Source organism: Cervus canadensis, chromosome 1, assembly GCF_019320065.1.
Source record: "Cervus canadensis isolate Bull #8, Minnesota chromosome 1, ASM1932006v1, whole genome shotgun sequence".
Lineage (NCBI taxonomy): Eukaryota > Metazoa > Chordata > Mammalia > Artiodactyla > Cervidae > Cervus > Cervus canadensis.
In genome coordinates, this window is record NC_057386.1 from 65995904 (window position 1) to 66016332 (window position 20429).

General features: G+C 36.6%; 1 protein-coding gene across 4 annotated transcripts in view; it reads left to right on the forward strand.

Annotated features, from left to right (window-relative positions):
- Positions 1–20429, forward strand: part of LRBA (LPS responsive beige-like anchor protein) — a 725807-nt gene that overhangs the window by 706 nt on the left and 704672 nt on the right. For all 4 annotated transcript variants that reach the window (XM_043484720.1, XM_043484733.1, XM_043484732.1 and 1 more), the window contains exon 2: positions 23–460. In XM_043484720.1, the coding sequence (XP_043340655.1) occupies positions 242–460 (219 nt within the window). In that variant the 5' untranslated portion in view covers positions 23–241. The remainder of the gene's footprint in view (positions 1–22; positions 461–20429) is intronic.

Here is a 20429-nt window from a genome sequence, read left to right on the forward strand (position 1 = left end):
CATTGATCTGATCTTCCAATAGGGTTTGGCGTTATTGTCAGCCTCCGGGAGAGAGATTGGACAAACATTCTCCAGAATCAGCAGGGCGACGCCAAGGACTTTCCACACCAACTGCTCTTGGGGTTTGTCCACAGCTCGGAAGAGTGACCCTTTCCGTTTTGCGTGGCGTCCGTGTGCTTATTACTAGTGCGGCGACTGGGTCCCGGCGTGACTCCGAGTTGTCCTTTCCCGTGAACTCGCCATGGCCAGTGAAGACAATAATGTCCCATCCCCGCCACCAACAGGTGACGACGGGGGAGGTGGGGGGAAAGGAGAAGAAGCCCCTGCCGAAGGGGGTGCCTTGTCCCTGACCCCAGGACTCCCCATCAGGGGTATCAGAATGAAATTTGCCGTGCTGACGGGCTTGGTTGAAGTTGGAGAAGTATCCAACAGGGATATTGTAGAAACTATCTTTAACCTGGTAAGTAGATCTCTGTTTTATCAGCGTATCTTCTCAGTGGGTTGGAGAACAAGACCTTAGAACTGAAGGCCATGTGCTTCACTCAGGCTGGTGATAGAAACAAAATTCTGCTGACTTAAGTTAATCACTTTCTGATATTTTTCAGCCTAAGGGGAATTATGTAAATTTACACCTTCCAGGTTTTGTGAAAGTGAGCAGGTCACTTTGGTCCCAAGAAAGTAATTGTTACTATGGAAGTATTATGGAGGACTCCTGTGGAGGAGTTTTATTCTATAATTTTTTTTTTTCTCCTCTTGGGATGTATATCTAAGTGTGCATTTCTCTTTGACATTTTAAATGAGTTCTTGTGCCCTTTTTTTTGGACTTGAGAAATAATGTAAAGGGTAGTTCTACCTGCTCTTTTTTGAGTGAGTTATGTTTTGCCATAAATTTTGAACAAAAAATTCTTGTTCACAGGGCTGATGAAAGATTAATTTGCTGCAAAGTTAGCATCTATATTTAATTTCGATTAGTTTTATTTTTGGACATAAGGAACAAAAGTCAAATTTTGGAATGAAATTTGGGGTTACATCCTTTGAAAGTTGAGTGGCAGTTTAAAAAGAGGATTGCAGCAGAAGTAGTATGATCTTTATTTCTCTTGTGAATTCATGTCTATCAGCAAAGCATATTTGGGCATTGGAAGTTGCTGGTTATCTTACTATGAGCTACTGAATGTTATTTTTAAAAGGTGGATATGCCCTACTTCCCTTTTCCTGTAGTCATAGAAATAGTTTTCATTTCTAATGGGGACTTTTTAGATTTCTTTATTTCAAACTGTTGCCTGTCAATGTACAATAAATTTGGCTTTGATATTTCCCCTTCTTCCACCTACTCACCTGTGTTACAAGATAATGGAAGGGAACAAGTATGAATGTGCAGTAGTTGAATAACTGTTTAGCCCCTTTCCCCTTTGCCTCTATATTTTCAAGGTTAGGTTTGTTTTATTCAGGGCAGTTAATTATTTCCTTCACTAGACCTTTACTAATAGACTAGTTACCTGTGGTACAATTTCTAGAATGTGGTAAAATTTCTAACTAGATGAAATTCACTTACCTGTGGAACATGAAACTTTGAACAATAGAATATTTCTCTAGCAGTTTGTTGTGCTGGGAGTTTATATGCAAAGACGTACATGTACACACTTTAGGTATATTGTGGAAATACTGAGATGTACACAAAAATAGAACAGTGTAATAAGTTCTGGTGTCTATTATCCAGTTTCAACAGTTAAAAATGTTTTGGGAATCTTGTGCATATGTGGACTTTCACAGTTTGTGAATCTGAGGAAGATAAACGGCAAGTTGATGTATCCTTTTATCTCAAGATAGACTTGAGAACTTTGCTTTTCGATTTTTCTTTTTTTTATTTTTCTAAATCTCATGTTTCCTGGATGTTAAAGAAAAATCTGTGATAGTGATACAGTCCATCATTAATTGTGTGTGAAACACCACATTCCTCTGGCAGAGGAGGATTCCAACTCCTCTGTTTGAATGCCCTTTGTGGAGATGGATGACCAAACATGAGTAACTTGCATTTTATCATTAAGGAAAGCCCAAATTCTGTAGTAATAGTTTATATGCTGCCTAGAATTCTAGACCTGGGTATAGATTTTAAGGTGATTGGTTAAGTCTTTTATAGCTGTCTGTGGGGCAGCAGGTGTCTGGGTAAAAGGAGGGGAAAAATCTGTTCAATTACACCTCCTCTTCACCACCATTCTCTTCTCATGTAGAGCAGAGAAAGTTGCTGAGAGGATCAGATTAGTTCTTTTCTTCTGTTCTTCCTTACAAGACTTCATGCTCCTACCCGGGTATCAGGCGTCTTGGCCAGTCTTTTGAAAGTCTCGGAAACTGAAAATGTTAGGAATCTGGTAAGCTAGCCCGTTTCAGTGCTGTTAGGACTGCTGCACTTAAATATTTTCTAATAGTTATCAGCCTTTGTCTCCATTCTACTCAAAGAAGGAAGTTGTATTAACTAATAATAGGTGTGATAAAAAAAAAAAGTTACTGCAGTTTAGTACCAGCTAGGCAATGGGCCAGGTGCTTTACAAGTGTTTTTAAATTCTTTCCTCAAGTCTTTAACACATGGAGCTTATTTTATAGATGAGGAAAGGGAGAGCCTGACAGGTGAAGCAGATTGGTGATTCTTAGAATGATGAACCTTCTAGGAATACATCTGTTTCTTGAGTTGATGTAGAGTTGTTTGCTTTCCTGAGCAGATATTTATAGCACAGGCATAGCTTTCCCCAGCCTAAGGACAGAACAATCATTGGTCTGCTAAAGGTGAATAGTGGAACTTTGTTCACATTTCATTTCTTCTTATTCAAATAGCTTTCAAAAAACTGCTTAGAAAAGACCTAAAAAGTAAAAAAAAAATTTCAGGTTCAGTCAGGTTTTTCAATCAGAATGTAGATGTAGAAGGTTGATTATTAGCTTTTTTTTTTTACAGTCAGTATATTGGATTAAAAATTTTTTAATTGTGAAAAATAGCATACAAAAGAATGTCTTAAATGTATAAGTAATAAGATATTATAACAATATAAGCCCCATGAAACTTCCATCTAACTTAAAGAATCAGCATGTTGCCAGTATCACTCAATCCTTATGCAAGCACCTCCTTTATCCTTCCTTCACTGGAGTTTTTGTTAGTAAGTTTATATAGCTTTTGTAACTTTTTCCTATTTTTCAGACATTTTATTAAAATAGCTTATATTCTACCTATTCTTTCTAAATAATTACATGTTAGTTTCTTTAAACCATAAAGTTTGTACTGTTAAAATTAAACAACCTCCCCTCCATGAGAGTTGTCCAGAGAGGTGGTAGAGCTATATAACTCTTGAGGTCTTTACAGAGTGTTGTCCCCATCTTTGCTAATGTAGCTTGACCTTACACTATTAAAAATTTCTTTGAAATTTGCCGCCCTTTTTGTAATTTCTTTTGAGAATCTTTGTAGGTAAGTTTTGATTAATAGTGCACCTGTGTATTCAAGTGTTTCAAACTTGTGGTTTTACATTTTTCTTGTCACAGTGTAAAAACATTTTGTCTCCATCTGTATACTAAAGTAATTTGTCAAACTTTTGGACCCAGAGTAATTAATGTTTTGGCATTTTTCTGGAACTTGCTGCTGAGTTTAAGGCTTCCACCAAGTATTTATAGGTAGTCAGTGTTATTTATTTACTTTTTTAGTCAGTGCTATTTAAAAGAATGATGTTTTCCATGGGATGGTGACAAATACACATTTTCATTACTTTTTTTTCCTTTACACTTAACTGTACCATTTTATTTAAATGTTAAAGCTTCAAGATTTCCTAGGCAGTTCAGTGGTTAGGACTCAGCACTTGCTTGCCATGACTTGGGTTCAATCACTGGTCAGGGAACTAAGGTCCTGCAAACTGTGTGGTGAGTGTGGCCAAAAAAAAAATTAAAACTTAGAAGGTGGAATATAGTTCTTTATTACTCAGTATGTGGCATTTGATACAGGTTCTGCAAAATATTAATGCTGCAAACCTTGATACATACAGTAGCTGGGCAGATCCTACAGAGGCTGCGTTTGTATTGACTCTGCGAAGAGTGTACTTGTGGGGCAGCTACCGCTCCATTTTAGCTGATTGTTGTTCTGCAGTAACATGGGCCAAGTGATGGGTGACCCTTTTGATTTTTCAAGAAGAACTGGAGATCTAGATTGAAAAACATTTACAATATCAAATTATTAAAAAATATTTCGTGGGACGCATGAAATTGCAGGCAGTTTCTTTTCTAAGCTTTTATCTAAACCTTTATTAGAAAGGTAATTATGCATTGTGTTTCTATTTTGATGTGCGTATCTAGAATTATTTCCTCCTTAATACCTGAAACCTGACATAACTTAAGGGTTGAGAGTAATCTATTCTAATAGAAACATGGTTGTTTAATGGGCTTCTCCTCCATGTTAGTCTGTACTTCATGTTGTAGTAGAAGACTCAAACCGGTTTAAACACAGTAAAAAGGATTTATAGGCTCATTTATCTGGAAGTCTAAAGGTAGGGCAAGTTATGTAGTAACAGTAATATTAAAGACCAGTTTCTTTCTGTTGCTCTGTCCCTTTCTGTGATGTCAGCTTTAGTCCGTTGCTGTTCCCCTCACCGTGGTAGGATGGTTGCCAGTGGTCCTTGGGGCCCTGTGTGTTCTTGTTCAGGTCGCTTGGGAGAGAGCACCTGTCCTCACATTCCGAACAAGAGCCCTGACTGGACCACTGAAGTAGTGCCTGTGGCCATTGGAATGTGCTGATTGGCTTAAGCAAACCATGGTCAACTGCTTTATGCTTTACCTAAGGATCCAGTCAATTTCCTTTAAAGTATTTGGGCTGTTTGGGGAGGGATGGATACACAAAGATCTGGGTAAAACATTCAAAGTGTGAATGGATGCTGGATAGGCAACCAGTAATGCCTATTACTCTCCTTTACAAATGCATAACAATAAGCAGGATTTCCCTGGTGGCTCAGACAGTATAGAATCTGGTTGTAATGCAGGAGACTCAGGTTTGCTCCCTGGGTTGGGAAGATCCCATGGAGAAGGGCTACCCACTGCAGTATTCTTGCCTGGAGAATTCTATGCACAGAGAAGCCAGGCAGGCTGAAGTCCATGGGGTATCAAAGAATGGAACATGACCGAGCAACTGAATAGTAATGTAAAAGATATTTGTGTAAAGAGAAAAAAAAAATTGCTGACTTAACCCCCTGTCGTGATCTTGAGCAAGTTTTTTTAACCTCTTTGTGCCTTGGTTCCCCCAGCTCTGTAATGGGGAAACTATATTATAGCAAGAATTAAATGAGTAAATACTCACTGTTATGCTCGACTGTTTGTGACCCCATGAACTGCAGCCCACCAGGCTCGTCTGCCCATGGGATTTTCCAGGCAAGGATAATGGAGTGGTTTGCCATTTCCTTCTCCAGGGTATCTTTCCAACCCAGGGATCGAACCTGAATCTCCTGCACTGCAGGTAGATTTCTTTTCTGACTGAGCTACCAGGGAAGCCCTTACAAAACACTTAAAATAGTGTGTGGCACATTAAGTACAAATTTGTAATTTTAGATAGTTAAAATCATCATATTCCAACCTTATCTTACCATTTTGTCATTGCCACTTTTAGACGTGTGTGATTGCGTGTGTGCTAAGTTGCTTCAGTTGTGTCTGATTCTTTGTGACCCTATGGACTGTAGCCCACCAAGCCCCTCTATCCATGGGATTCTTCAGGCAGGAATACTGGAGTGGGTTGCCATGACCTTCTCCAGGGGATCTTCCCAACCAGGGATTGAACCTGTGTCTTTTACATCTCCTGCATTGGCAGGCGGTTTCTTTAGAGGTGACTTGATTTTAAACATCTTTATTGAAGTATAATTTATGTACCATACAATTCCCTTGTTTTAAGTGTATATAGTTCAGTGATTTTTAGTAAGTTTCCAGAGTTGTACAAGCATTACCACAATCTAACTTTGGAATATTTACATCCTGTGTTTAAGGCATTTTATAGTTTTAGCTCTTATATTTAGCCCTATGATCTATTTTGAGTTAATTTTTGTATGATGTGAAAGAAATGTAAGATAAGGGTCTAAATTCATCTTTTTGTTTCACTGCCATTTGGTGAAAAGGCTGTTCTTTTTTTTTTTTTTTTTAAATAACTTACATTAATTTTATATCCTACACAGATATATTTAAAAGTTTGTATCTCATGCTTTCTTATTAGATGTCCACAGGACATTTAGAAAAACTGGCCAAAAGATAAACATTACTAATTTTCAAAAAGTAAAATTCTTTTATTTTGTGTGTGATTCAGTTATACATATGCACATATATTTTTGAAATTATTTTCTATTGTCGGTTTTTACACAATAATGACTGTAGTTCCCTGTGCTGTATATGGTGAAACTTTGTTGTTTGTTGCATATGTTTTTTAAAATTAGAAATCTCCACTTGTGCTCCCCCCCAAAAAAAAAAAAGAAAAAAAAAAAATTAGAAATCTTGCATTCTGTTCTTACTAAGTCGAACAAGTGGAATCAAAATGTTGATCCTTTTGCATTAAATTGCCTTGGCATCTTTGTCAAAAATCAGTTGATCGTAACTGTAAGGATTTATCTGAACTCTTAATTTTTTTCCATTGTTCTAAAGGTCAGTTCTTACATTAATACCAAACCATCTTGATTACTATAACTTGTAGTAAGTTTTCAAAAATAGGGCTGTATGTCCTTTTTGTTTTTCTTTTCTGAGATTGTTGGCTATTCTAGGTCCTTTGTATTTCCATATGACTTGTAGGATGGACTCAGTCAATTTCTGTTAAAAAAAAAAAAAGGAATGTATTCATTTATTTAGGTCTTCATTTCTTTCATCAATGTTTTGTATATGAGGAGATGAATTATTTTTGAATATATATATATATATATATTTGTTTGTTTGCTGCTATTAAAATGCTCCTGTAGGCATCTTTGTGCATTGAAATTTCCAGCAGAGGAGTAAATAGTTTAAAGTATATGAACATTTATATAGCTCATGAGTAGATATTGTTAGCTTGTCTATTAATGTTGAAAATTTTTTAAAAGAGATATGGGTGTGTTGGTGCATTTAATAACATAGTTTCTTAGAAATGATAAAATTGATAAGTTAAGCCCCTGCAGATATACAGTCTTGTTTCTGTTTTGAATAGGTCCATTTTGAACTGGGAAATCATTTAGGAACTGAAAAAGTTAGAGTGTTTTTTTGTTGTTTCATAGAAAGGGAAACTAAGTTTTTTGTTTCTCATACTGACTTAGCTGAACTAATCAAATACATTTAATTTTTATATTACATATTACCTCTTTTCATATATAGCTTCTTTAAAATATTTATAATGCTTTTTTATGTTTGCAAGAAAAATGTCCAGAATACATTTAGTTTTATAGTACTTATTTTAGGTACAGAATAAATTGTTTATCTTTGTACCTCCAGAACTTCTCACCGTGTTTCTTGGTACTTTAAAAGTGTTTGTTAAATGGATGTGTCTTAATCTCCTCATTAAATAAATTACATTCATTATGAAGTCTAGTATCTTTTATTCTTTTCTGCAACAGGTAAAACCTTAATGTATATTTCTTTTATTGTTGTTCTTCAGTTGCTCAGTTGTGTCCAACTCTCTGTGACCCCATGGACTGCAGCACGCCAGACTTCCCTGTCCCTCAGAGTCTCCCTGAGTTTGATCAAACTCATGTCCATTGAATCAGTGATGCCATCTTATCCTCTGTCATCCACTTTTCCTCCTGCTTTCCATCTTTCCCAGCATCAGGGTCTTTTCCAGTAAGTCAGCTGTTCGCATCAGGTGGTCATAGTATTGAAGCTTCAGCTTCAGCATCAGTCCTTCCGATGAAGGTTCAGGACTGATTTCGTTTAGGATTGCTTTCTTTTATTATTTTCTGACTGTTTCTTATGATGATACTTGTCAAGCAGCTTGCATTTTTCATTATGTAATTTTGAGTTACATAACAGTATCTGTTTTACCCCTAAGAAGAGCAATTTCATTATTTTTAAAAGAGTCTATTATAACTTGCTCTTAAAGTAGATTTTTCCTTTTACTCTAGTAGTATTTCATTAGATATCACCTAACAGAATATGTAGTCAGACACCTACCTCTGAGTAAATTTCCAGTGAGTCTTTGGCTTAAAAGCTGTTGGGAAAAGAGATGCGGTAAAAAACAAAAGGAAATGGTACAAAGAAAAACACTGCTGAGAGTACACAAATTCTTTTTAATTGACTAATTTCATAAAACACTTTTGAGTTTTAGACTTGAAAACTTTTTTTTGATGTGTGTAAATCTGTTTTGAGTCTTCAAAAGATCTAATTGGATTTGTCCCAGAATAATATGTGATTGAAATGTGCTTTGTGAAGTAGAGAATTTCTTGTTGCTGGAGACTTTAGAAGATTGCATATTGGGGATATTATAGAGTAGATTCTTACTTTGGTTAGGAGATTAGACACCACGTTATGTGACTATCTCATGTTCTTGCTCTGAGTTTTGTTGTCTGTATTACACCTGGGTTTTTGCATTTACTTCTTAGACTTCTCTTGACCAGACTAAGTAATTTGTGTTCTATAAAAATTAGTTTTAGAGGAGAGGGGCTGCATTTTGTCTATAGATTCTTACAGAAAGATGAAAAACTGAGGTCTCAATTAACTGCGTTTTGTTAGAGAGTTTTGCTTGAGATTATTGCTTGAGAACTGAAAAAGATTTTTTCCCTGCCTGATAAGATCTTTGTTCATTAATAATGACTTTAGTGTAGTACTTTTATTATTTTATTTAATTAATTAATTTATTTATTATTTTATTATAAGCTACACTAAATCTCTTAAAGCTATGGCTTCTGATGAGGTATTTAGCTTTGTTGTTTCTAATGAAAGTATTTTTCTCATAAAGTAATATAAATATATTATTTCAAGTTCTATATATAGTACCTAATTGAATCCAGTCTTTATCATATTTGGGCTTTACTATCTTGAATAAAAATAATCTTTATATCTTAGAGCTTATAAATACACACATACATATGTACAACTTTTTACACAGCACATTTTTTTTGAAAGTGTGGATTTGATGTTAATACATGAAACTTAAGTCAATCCTGATAGTAATACGATAATTAGTCAGTTTCAAATGGGATATCATATCTTTTCTAGAAACAAGAGTAGGCACCAGTGAGTTTTTTTGGTATCTAAAATGGAGAAAATATTAATTATTAAAGAAAATTATATAAAGATATTAGAAAGTTATTATTAACATTATCATCAGCCTGTTTTCTTAGATAACACAATTGTGAATTTAATAGACACCATATTTTACCATTACTGAAAATCTGACCCAAAGTATAGCTTTCTTCATGAATTCATTGTTTTAAATCAGGGGGGAATGTCTTTGCAGATCTTCACCTGTACTCACAGATTTTCAGGTACTTAATATTGTGGGAAAAGTGTTAGTACAGTCGACACTTGAACAACATGGGTTTGAACTGTGTGGATCCACTTATTTGTGGGCTTTTTTCAATAGTAAATACGATAGTACTCCACGATCCGTGTTGGTTAAATCCAAGGATGTGGAGGAACCTCATATATGGAGGGCTGACTTCAAGTTATATGTGGATTTTGAACTTCATGAAGGATCGCCACCCCCGACCCCCCCCCCCCCCCGCCGCCAATCCTCGCATTGTTCAAGGGTCAACTGTAGTTCTTGTAATCATTAAACCAAGCACTATTTGCATTAAGGGAAAGTAGTTCTGTAAATTTTCATGTTTTCTTAAGATTTTTGTTGTATTGTGAAGGATTTCTCTTTCTTTTGGAAGAAATTACATGTGAACCAACATCACTTCCACGCTATACCTGCATGTTCTATTGTTTAACAGTCCTGTAGGAAGTGATTCAAGGTGAAGATACAAGTTATAGCAGATTGGACTCTGCTGTTGTAATACTCACTTTATAAATGATGAAACAGAGGATAAGTAGCTTGCTTGCATCACTGGGCAAGTAATATTGCTGAGATTCAAACTCAGGGAATCTACAACTGAGTTCTAAACAGTAAGCCATGTATAGTGTATAATTGCAAAGAACCTTAAATGTGAAATAGTAACTTAAGGCATCTTTCAATCAAGTAATTGAATAGTTTCTGTTTAATCAGATTGTTTAAAACATGCCTAACATAGTCAAGATTTAGCTTGTGGTACTTAGGGTTTGTTTGTTTTTCCCCTTTAAATCTAAAATGTGTATTAGGAAGGGGAGTTTTTAAGAAATGTGATATTAAAATTGAATGGAATTAATGACATAGTTTGCTTCCGTGGTGGCTCAGATGGATAGAATCTGCCCACAATGTGGGAGACCTGGGTTTGATCCCTGAGTCGGGAAGATCCCCTGGAGAAGGAAATGGCAACCCACTCCAGTATACTTGCCTGGAAAAATCCTATGAATGGAGGAGCCTGATGGGCTACAGTCCATGGGGTTGCAAAGAATCAGACATGACTGAGTGACTTCATAGTTAGGCGTCTTCACGGTGGCTTAGCAGTAAAGAATCCCCCTGCAATAAAGGAGATGTAGGAGATTCGGGTTCAATCCCAGGGTCAGAAAGATCTCCTGGAGAAGGAAATGGCAACCCAGTCCTGTATTCTTGCCTGGGAAATCCCATGGATAGAGGAGACTAGTGGGCTACAGTCCACGGTGTCACAAAAGAGTAGGACACGACTTAGCGACTAAACAACAACAATGCAAAGTACTGGAGTCTTACTCTCACAGTCCATATTTAGCTAGTTAAGCCTGCAAATTGAAATGACCTTGAATACTGGTCTATAAAAAAGTGAAGTTTTTAATAATCTTTTTTGTCTTTTATATACTGACCACATCGCGCATATAATAGGAAGTTCAGTTCAGTTCCTCAGTCGTGTCTCTTTGTGACCCCATGGACTGCAGCACGCCAGGCTTCCCTGTCCATCGCCAACTCCAGGAGTTTACTCAGACTCATGTCCATCGAGTCGGTGATGCCATTCAACCATCTCCTCTGTCGTCCCCTTCTCCTCCCACCTTCTTTCCTTCCCAGCATCAGGGTCTTTTCCAAAGAGTCAGTTCTTCGCATCAGGTGGCCAGAGAATTGGAGTTTCAGCTTCAACATCAGTCCTTCCAATGAACACCCAGGATGGATCTCCTTTAGGATGGACTGGTTGGATCTCCTTGCAGTCCAAGGGACTCTCAAGAGTCTTCTGCAACACCACAATTCAAAAGCATCAATTCTTCGGCGCTCAGCTTTCTTTATAGTCCAACTCTCACATCCATACATGACTACTGGAAAAACCATAGCTTTGACTAGACAGACCTTTGTTGTCAAAGTAATGTCTCTGTTTTTTAATACGTTGTCTAGGTTGGTCATAACTTTTTTTCCATGGAGCAAGCATCTCTTAATTTCATGGCTGCAGTCATGATGTGCAGTGATTTTGGAGCCCCCCCAAATAAAGTCTGTCACTGTTTCCATTGTTTCCCGTCTATTTGCCATGAAATGATGGGACCAGATGCCATGATCTTAGTTTTCTGAATGTTGAGTTTTAAGCCAACTTTTTCACTCTCCTCTTTCACTTCCATCAAGAGGCTCTATAGTTCCTCTTTGCTTTCTGCCATAAGGGTGGTGTCATCTGCATATCTGAGGTTATTAATATTTCTCCCGGCAGTCTTGATTCCAGCTTGTGCTTCATCCAGCCTGGCATTTTACATGATGTACTCTGCATATAGTTAAATAAGCAGGGTGACAATATACAGCCTTGACTTACTCCTTTCCCGATTTGGAACCTGTCCATTGTTTCATATCCAGTTCTAACTATTGCTTCCTGATCTGCATACAGATTTCTCAGGAGGCAAGTCAGGTGGTCTGGTATTCCCACCTCTTTAAGAATGTCCCACAGTTTGTTGTGATCCACAGTCAAAGGCTTTGGCATAGTCAATAAAGCAGAAGTGGATGTTTTTCTGGAACTCTCTTGCTTTTCTGATGATCCAACGGATGTTGGCAATTTGATCTCTGGTTTCTCTGCCTTTTCTAAATCCAGCTTGAACATCTGGAAGATCTTGGTTCACATACTGTTGAAGCCTGGCTTGGAGAATTTTGAGCAGTATGTTACTAGCATGTGAGATGAGTGCTATTATGCAGTAGTTTGAGCATTCTTTGGTATTGCCTTTCTTTAGGATTGCAGTGAAAACTGACCTTTTCCAGTCCTGTGGCCACTGCTGGGTTTTCCAAATTTGCTGGCATATTGAGTGCAGCACTTTCACAGCATCATTTTTGAGGATTTGAAATAGCTCAACTGGAATTCCATCACCTCCACTAGCTTTGTTCATAGTGATGCTTCCTAAGGCCCACTTGACTTTGCACTCCAGGATGTCTGGCTGTAGGTGAGTGATCACACCATCCTGGTTATCTGGGTCATGGAGATCTGTTTTCTATAGTTGTTCTGTGTATTCTTGCCGCCTCTTCTTAATATCTCTGCTTATTTTAGGTCCATACCATTTCTGTCCTTTATTGTGCCCATCTTTGCAAGGATAATGCTTTTATTAATCAGCTGTGTGTGTGCGCATTCCATGTGCTCTATTGTATCTGACTCTTTGTGACTCCGTGGACTGAAGCCTGTCAGGCTCCTCTCTCCATGAAATTTTTCAGGCGAGAATCCTGGAGTAGGTTGCCGTTTCCCACTCCAGAGGATCTTCCCGACTGAGGGATGGAATCCCCCTTTCTGGAGTCTCCTGTGTTGCCAGGGGGATTTTTTTTTTTTTTTTTTACTACTGTGCCACCTGGAAAGCGCTATTAATTGGTTACAGGAGAGAATACCAATTATTGTCTTTCCTATTGTGGAGATGTATTAACGGTCCTCTAGTATTCAAATAATCTTTTCAATTCAATTCAATTTCAATTCAAATCAATTCAAATTCAAATAATCAAATGCCAGTAGGCAATTCAAATAACTGGAAGTTGATTTGCTTCCATGGTATATTTACTGAATAAAATTCCCAAATTTAGAGGGCAGGTTATTTTCTTTTTTTTAGAGATTACAGTGTGAATTTAACTAGAGTTTAGATTTAAATTTTCAAGTAAGATATCAAAGTCAAAGAATCAAAGTGAACAAGATTTTAATGTGAAACATTTTTACGTATTGCTATTTTGACTAGATTTATTGCTATTTTTACTAAACTTATGATTTCATAATATGACACTGCTCTTGTGAAACAAGTAAATATCTATTTCCAGTGGGACTGATCCATTCATTCATTTAGTGAATATTTATAGGGCAGAAATAGTGTGCCAAGTATGGTATTGGGAATAGAAAACGAACAAGACAAACATAGACCTCGTCTTTATGGAGCTTAAAGTGTAAGTTCTTTATCCTCTAAGTACCGCATTTCTTCAACTGTTCTTATATCCTTCAATTCATTTAGTTTTATTTTCTGATATTTCACAAGTACAGCCTGCTCTTATTCCTGTGTGTTGATACTCTGAGAATGTTAATTATCTTTGTGATTTTTATTTGTTAACTACATTGATCACATTAATAGGAGAGGATGATGTTGTCTGTCCTATATTTTTCACAAGGAATTCTTTTTGTCTATCTAAGCCATCTAGGAGGATAATCTAATGCCAGTAGGCAAGTGAAATACAATGTGATATTTGCTTCTTTTACTATAATATCACCTTATCTGGAATGAAGTGTCATGTGGATGAATTATTAATATACTTTTGCTTTACCAATACATTTCTGTTTTGATGTTTTTCACTAGGACTAAATTTGAAATGTTTTTTCAGATTTTTTCTGTTTGAACAGAGTATATTGACTGTTATTTGAACTTTAATAACCTTGCGTCATTCATATGAATGCTTGTTTTTGGGATACTGGGTGTTTCCATAATCCTTTCCCTCTTCTGCATCTCTGGTACCACTTCCCTTGTCCAGGTACTCATCATTTTTTGCCTGTATAGTTACAAAAATTGTCTGTTCCTGTTTCTCTGTTGTTTTCTCCTTTCAAAAACTCTCCACAACTGCTGGTGTGTTCATCTAGAGGGCAAATCTGACCATTTGGTTTTCCTTCCAAAATCATTCTGTAGTTTTTTCATTCTCTTTTGGACACAGGTTGTTTGAACCTGAATCCTGTATACTCTATTATACTGTGTGACTATTAATTTAAGTTGGGTGCTCATACTAAAATCATAGAAAATGGCCATTAATTAAATTTCTCAAGAATTGTGTTTATTGAAAAGTTCATGATAGTCAGAAACATTGAAAAGAATGATAAGCTTTGAGAAAACGCACTATCTTAAAACTTGATCCTTGATTCAACAGTGCATACTTCATTTAACTTGGAACATTAGTCTCCCTCTGTGTCAAATGGTATATAGTAACTTGTATTTGTTTAAGATATCCACCCATCAGTTTTCTTTCTATTCTTTCTCATAACCAGGAGAGAAATGAAATGACCAGTTCTTTAATATTTGGGGAATCATACATCTAATTTGTGATTAATAAATATTATTCTTAATTTGTATTGTGTTTTGTTCATGGTTTTTTAAGATAGTGCCTTAGTCTGAGGGCAGTAGTATGACAGAAAAGAAAAATTAAATAGTAATTTTTTACTTGTTAGTATCTTGAAAAAATTTGGAAAAAGTTTAGCATTAAATCAAATAGTCAAAACGAAAAATTTGGCATATGTTTGGGAGTTTCATTTATTCTAAATTCTCATTACTATGGAATGTAGTGTTGACTTAACGAAAATTTTGAATGCTGAGAGGATGTCCTAATTAATAATTTTTATTAATACCTAAGTTTGAAGAGTCCCCTAGTTTGAAATGACAAATTTTTTTTTATTTTTTTTAATTTTAATTTTTTTTTTTATTAGTTGGAGGCTAATTTTAATAGTTTTTTTTTTTTTTCCTCTGTTGATCCTTATTGTCTCTGATACTTATCTTCTGAATCACTTGGGGATACTTTTCCATTTTCCTTCTTCTTCTCTACCTTGCTCACACCAGACTTAGATTTCTTTTTTCTTTCTTTTTTTTTTTAACCACTGAGACTGCTTAAGAGTCTTCCCACTTCATAGAAAAGCAGTGTTTTCTTATTCCCTTCTGAACTTAGGTGGAGTTTTCTGGAGGTCTGCTCTGGCTGCTATATGTGATGCTAAAATGGGAAACACAAAATGACTATTTCCATTATCTACATCTATGAGATAATAGTATTTATTGAGTGGTTTGAGATCTACTAAGTAGTACTTAGTAGATTCTACTGTTCTAGTAGAATAGTTTAGTCCATTCTGTTTAGTCCTGTTTAGTCCATTCTGGTCCCTTTCCTCTTGGTTTTCTCTCTGCCTAGAATGATCTCCTTTCAATTATCTAATTATATATATCAACAAACAATATAAATATAAATTATAATTTTTGTATATTGAACTTGTGTTTTTTTATATTCATTTTTAATAGTTTCTTTTCCTTAGTCATGTCTTATATCTTTATTTTCTTAAACATCCATTTTTTAATATTGTAAATCTAATCATTTTTATTTTTTTCAGTGTTTGGGGTTGTTTCTTGGGAGTTTGTTTTCTTCATTATTTAAAAAAAGCAGTGAGTGTATGTTTTGTGGATTTTTACTCGTGTGTTTAGTTTGAGGTCTGGTTTATAATGTGCTCCTACTGGTAGCTTTGGTGTTTGCTTCTGTCATGCTCCAGTGTCTACAACTCAGAATATCTTGAAACTAAATTTTTCGTGTGAGTTTTGTCAGATCTCACAGGTAATATGAGTTTGGAGTGAGAGGAGGGAGACTTCTTTTTTTTCCTTCTACCCAGGTTGAGACAGGCAGATAGTCCACTGTTCCTGTGATGAGTTGACAGTGTTGCTTTTCAGATTCCCCATCTTGTTTAAGCCCCAAGCTCTTTGTCCTTTTCCCTCTTAGCAGTCCCTTTATACCCAATTTCTCAACCACTACAGATTGGTGGGTGCTTCCAGGGTAGATACTGGCCTCAGTGCTCACTGAAACTTAGTTGTTTTTTCCTTCCAGTTATTTTCCTTGGTTCCTTTCTAGCTCAGCCATTCATGAAAAAAATTTTTTTTGTGTGTGTAACATTTCAGCATTTTAAGGAATTCTGAACGAGTGTGTTTCTGGACATCTAAGTCTTCTGTGTTGCAGGAAATGGATCTCATTTCTTCCTCCAATTATCTATATGAGCCTCTCCTTCCTTTCCTTAAGGTCTGTGTTTGGACATTGCTTTGTTAGAGATCCTTTACCTACTACCAGTTGGGTACCCTCATTGTCACTCTTATCTGCAGTATCCTGCTTTATCTTTATAGCATTTATCTCCACTAGATATTTATTTTATGTTTACTTATATTAGAAAATAAGCTCCATTTGTAAGTTTACCACGTTATCATCATTGCTTAAAATAATGCCTGATATATATTTGGTGTTTAGTATTAATAAACAGGGGCTTTGCTGGTGGCTCAGGTGGTTAAGAATCTGCTTGCAATGCAGGAGACCAGGGTTTGATCCCTGGGACGCTCCTTTGGAGATGGAAATGGCAACCCGCTCCAGTGTTCTTGCTGGAGAATTCCATGGAATAAGTGTGCTTAATGCTTTAAATGGATTCTCTCTTTTAATCCTCATTGTAACTCTGTGAGGTAGGTGATATTAACATCTCGATTTTAAAGATGTGAGGAGTCTTAAGTTTGCAGAGCTAAGTAAATTGTCTAAGGTCAGACAGTAAATGGCAGAGGAAGAAGTTGAACCCCAGGCAGTTTGGCTTCAGAGCAGCCTGTTCTAACCACTGTGCTTAGGGGGTTAGGGGGTGGTAGTGACGTTGCTTCTTTAGCTGGTTTGTATGACGCTGGTGTAATTCTAGAGTTCAGCGCTACCTTGTATCCATTGTTTCTTTGGGAAAATACTTTCTGGATTTCAAATAATTGATCTTTAGATAAAAGTTTGGACCTTAATATGTAACTTAGAAAGCTTATGCAGTGCAGTGGTCTCCCCTTACTTTAAGGATTGCTTTCTAACACCCCAGTGGATACCTGAAACCGTGGATAGTACCGAATCCTGTATACACTATTTTTTTTCATACACATGCATACCTGTGATATGCTTTAATTTATAAATTAGACACAGTTGTAATCAATGTTATGTGAATGTGTTCTCTCTTTCCCTCAAAATATCTTGTTACAGGCAGATCTTGTGCTATTGCACTTCATAGGCACTGCATTTTTTAGAAATTGAAGGTTTGTGGCAACCTTTCACTGAGCAAGCCTGTCAGTGCCATTTTTCAAATAGCATTTGCTCTGTTCATGTCTTTGTGTCATATTTTGGCAATTTTCACAATATTGCAAACTTTTTCATCATTTTTATGGTGATCTGTGATCAGTGATCTTTTATGTTACTACTGAAGTTGTTTTGGCATGTTTTAGCAATCAAGTATTTTTAAATTAAGGTATGTACATTTCTTTTTTTTAGACATAATGCTGTTGCGCGCTTAACAAACTATGGTATATTGTAAACATAACTTTTTAATGGACAGAGAAGCCTGGTGGGCTACAGTTGCAGAGAGTCGGACATGACTGAGGGGGTCACAGAGAATCAGACATGACTGAGCGACTGAACAACAACAAAAACAAAACTTCTATATCCACAGAAACCAAAAATTTCTTGTAACTCACTTTATTGAAATTTTCACTTTATTGTAGTGGTCTGGAACTGAATCTACACTATCTCCCAGTTTTGCTTGTACGAGTTTAAAGCCTTTTCCATCTTAACGAAGCACTAATAATGTACTGTGTGGTCATAACTTGTGCAGCTTCAGGTTTGATTGCAACACAAGCATAGCTTTTTCTTCCTTCTTTGCAATTTCACGGATAGAAGATTCGTTCTTACCATAGGTCTTAGCAACCTTAGCATAAGTCGAGGATTTTAAACTTTTTGCTTAAAATAAGCACTTTATGGCTTCTCTTTGGAATATCCAAATTGCCAGGATCACTACTCTTGCACTTTGGGCCATTATTAAGTGAAATAAAGGTCACTTGAGCCCAAGCACTGTTACATTGACAGTTGACCTGGTAACCTTGATGGCTGCTAAGTGACTCAGTGGTGGGATATGCTGGACAAAGAAGTGATTCGTGTCCTGGGTGAGATTTCATCACTCTATTCAGACTGGTATGTAACTTGTAAATTGTTTATTTCTGGAATTTTCCATTTAATATTTTTGGACCATGGTTGACCTAAGGTAACTGCAACTGTGGAAAGTGAAACCATGAATAAAGGGGAACTACTATATTTAAATCTGATAAGGTTTTCTTTTTCTAATTTCATTTCTTTCAATTAAAACAATTTTTTTTTTCAGTTTTAAAATAATTGTTAGTCTGCTGTCTCTTAAGTCATTGTGAAGATTCCGGTGAGGTTATGCTGTGTTGCCTTTATTTCCTACAGTTATTTTATAAAGTAGTTAAACATATAATTTATAATAATCAATTTTATTTAGAGAAGGCATGCAAGTAAACTAATTAGTAGATAGGAAAACAGAAGCCTGATGATTCCCTCCTAACTAAGGTTATCAAACAAACCTGTATTTCCTTTTGCAGCCCTCATTTCAAAGCTGTCATTTTCGCTTTACCAGAAACTTGACCTTAACCTTGACTTTCCTTCCTTCATCATTCCTGCAACCGGTCTGACATCAAATACCTCTTAATTTCAAGTGCAGGTCCCTCTTGCTAGGATTATCGTGAAGCATTTCAGCGCTGTCCTTTCCCTCTGCTGTGCCATCCCACAGCATGGTCTGTGAGGCCCCGGCTCCTCCTGCACGTCCTTCCCTCTCCCCTCACGTTCTCTCCGTATGCCGTACTCAAGCTGCACTCAACTTTCTCTTATTCCTCTAACAGGTCTTGCCTTTACAACCTCTGTGCTGCTTTTTCAGCTCTTGTCTCCACTTCCATCTTTTCTTCCTTTTCTGTGTGTCATAGTCATGCTTAAGACATAACTTAGATACCATCTTTCTAAGAATCTCTGCCCATCTCTGAAACAGATACTGTTCTCCTTCCATTCCACCGATTTTTTTTTTATAACTTAGAGCATTTACTTAATTCCATTATATGTCTACATAGTTCTGCCACTAGACCATGAGCTTAAAGGCAGAGATTATAACCTTAATTATCTTCCTTTTTAGTCACGTTTATTAAGATATATATAATAAAATTTGTTGCTTTTAGATGTAGAGTTTGATGTATATTGTACTGTAACCATCATCATAATTGAGATTGTTTCTATCTCCCCAGAAAGGTCTCTTATGCCCCTGACTACGGCAGGCCGTTCTGCCCATTCTCAACCCAACAAAATTTCTATCCCCGTCATTTTGTCTTTTCCAGAACGTCAAATTAAAGTAAAATCATACAGTGAGTGGGTAGCCTTTTGTGACAGCTTTTCATGCTTGTTTTTTAGTCACTAAGTCGTGTCCAACTTTGTGACCCCATGGACTATATAGCCCACAAGGCTCCTCTGTCCATGGAATTGTCCAGGCAAGAATACTGAGGTAGGTTGCCATTTTCTTCTTCAGGGGATCTTCCCAGCCCCGGGATTGAACCGACACCTCCTGCATTGGCAGGCAGATTCTTTACTGCTTAGCCTCCAGGGAAGCCCTCTCATACTTGGCGAATTGCTTTCGAATCTTTCATGTTTGTGCATGTATCAGTAGTTTGTTTCTTCTTATTGCTGAGTTGTATTCATTTGTATGGATGCGCCACAGTTTGTTTATGAGGTTACCATGTGGTTTCCGTTGGCCGTTAGGACTAAAGGTGCCTCCAAGCATTTTTGTATAAGGCTGTGTGGACTTGTTTTCATTTTTCCTGGATAAATAACTAAGAGTATGCTTGCTGGCTCATAGAATAAATGCATTATAAATTTATAAGAAATTGCCAAACGATTTTCCAAAGTAGCTCTACTATTTTGCCTTCTTACAGTAATGCTGAGTTTTTGTTTTCCATTCTTGACATTACTTGGTTATGTCATTGTTTTAATTTTAGTCATTCTAGTAAGTTTGTTGTGATGCTTTGCTGTGGTTCATTTTTTAAAACTTGTAATGTTTAATAACATAGCTTCTGGCGTATTCAAGATGGGATAACAATATTTTCTTTGATCAGGCAAACGCCTTATGGTTTATGCTACTGTTCATCTTAAGCTGCATCACTGTAAGCCAAATCATTTTTAAGATAAAGTGATTTGAATTCAGTTCTATTCAGTCGCTCAGTCATGTCAACTCTTTGTGACTCCTTGGACTGCAGCACACCAGGCTTCGCTGTCCATCACCAACTCCCGGAGCTTGCTCAAACTCATGTTCATCCAGTCGGTGATGCCATCCAACCATCCCATCCTCTGTCTTCCCCTTCTCCTCCTGCCTTCATCTTTC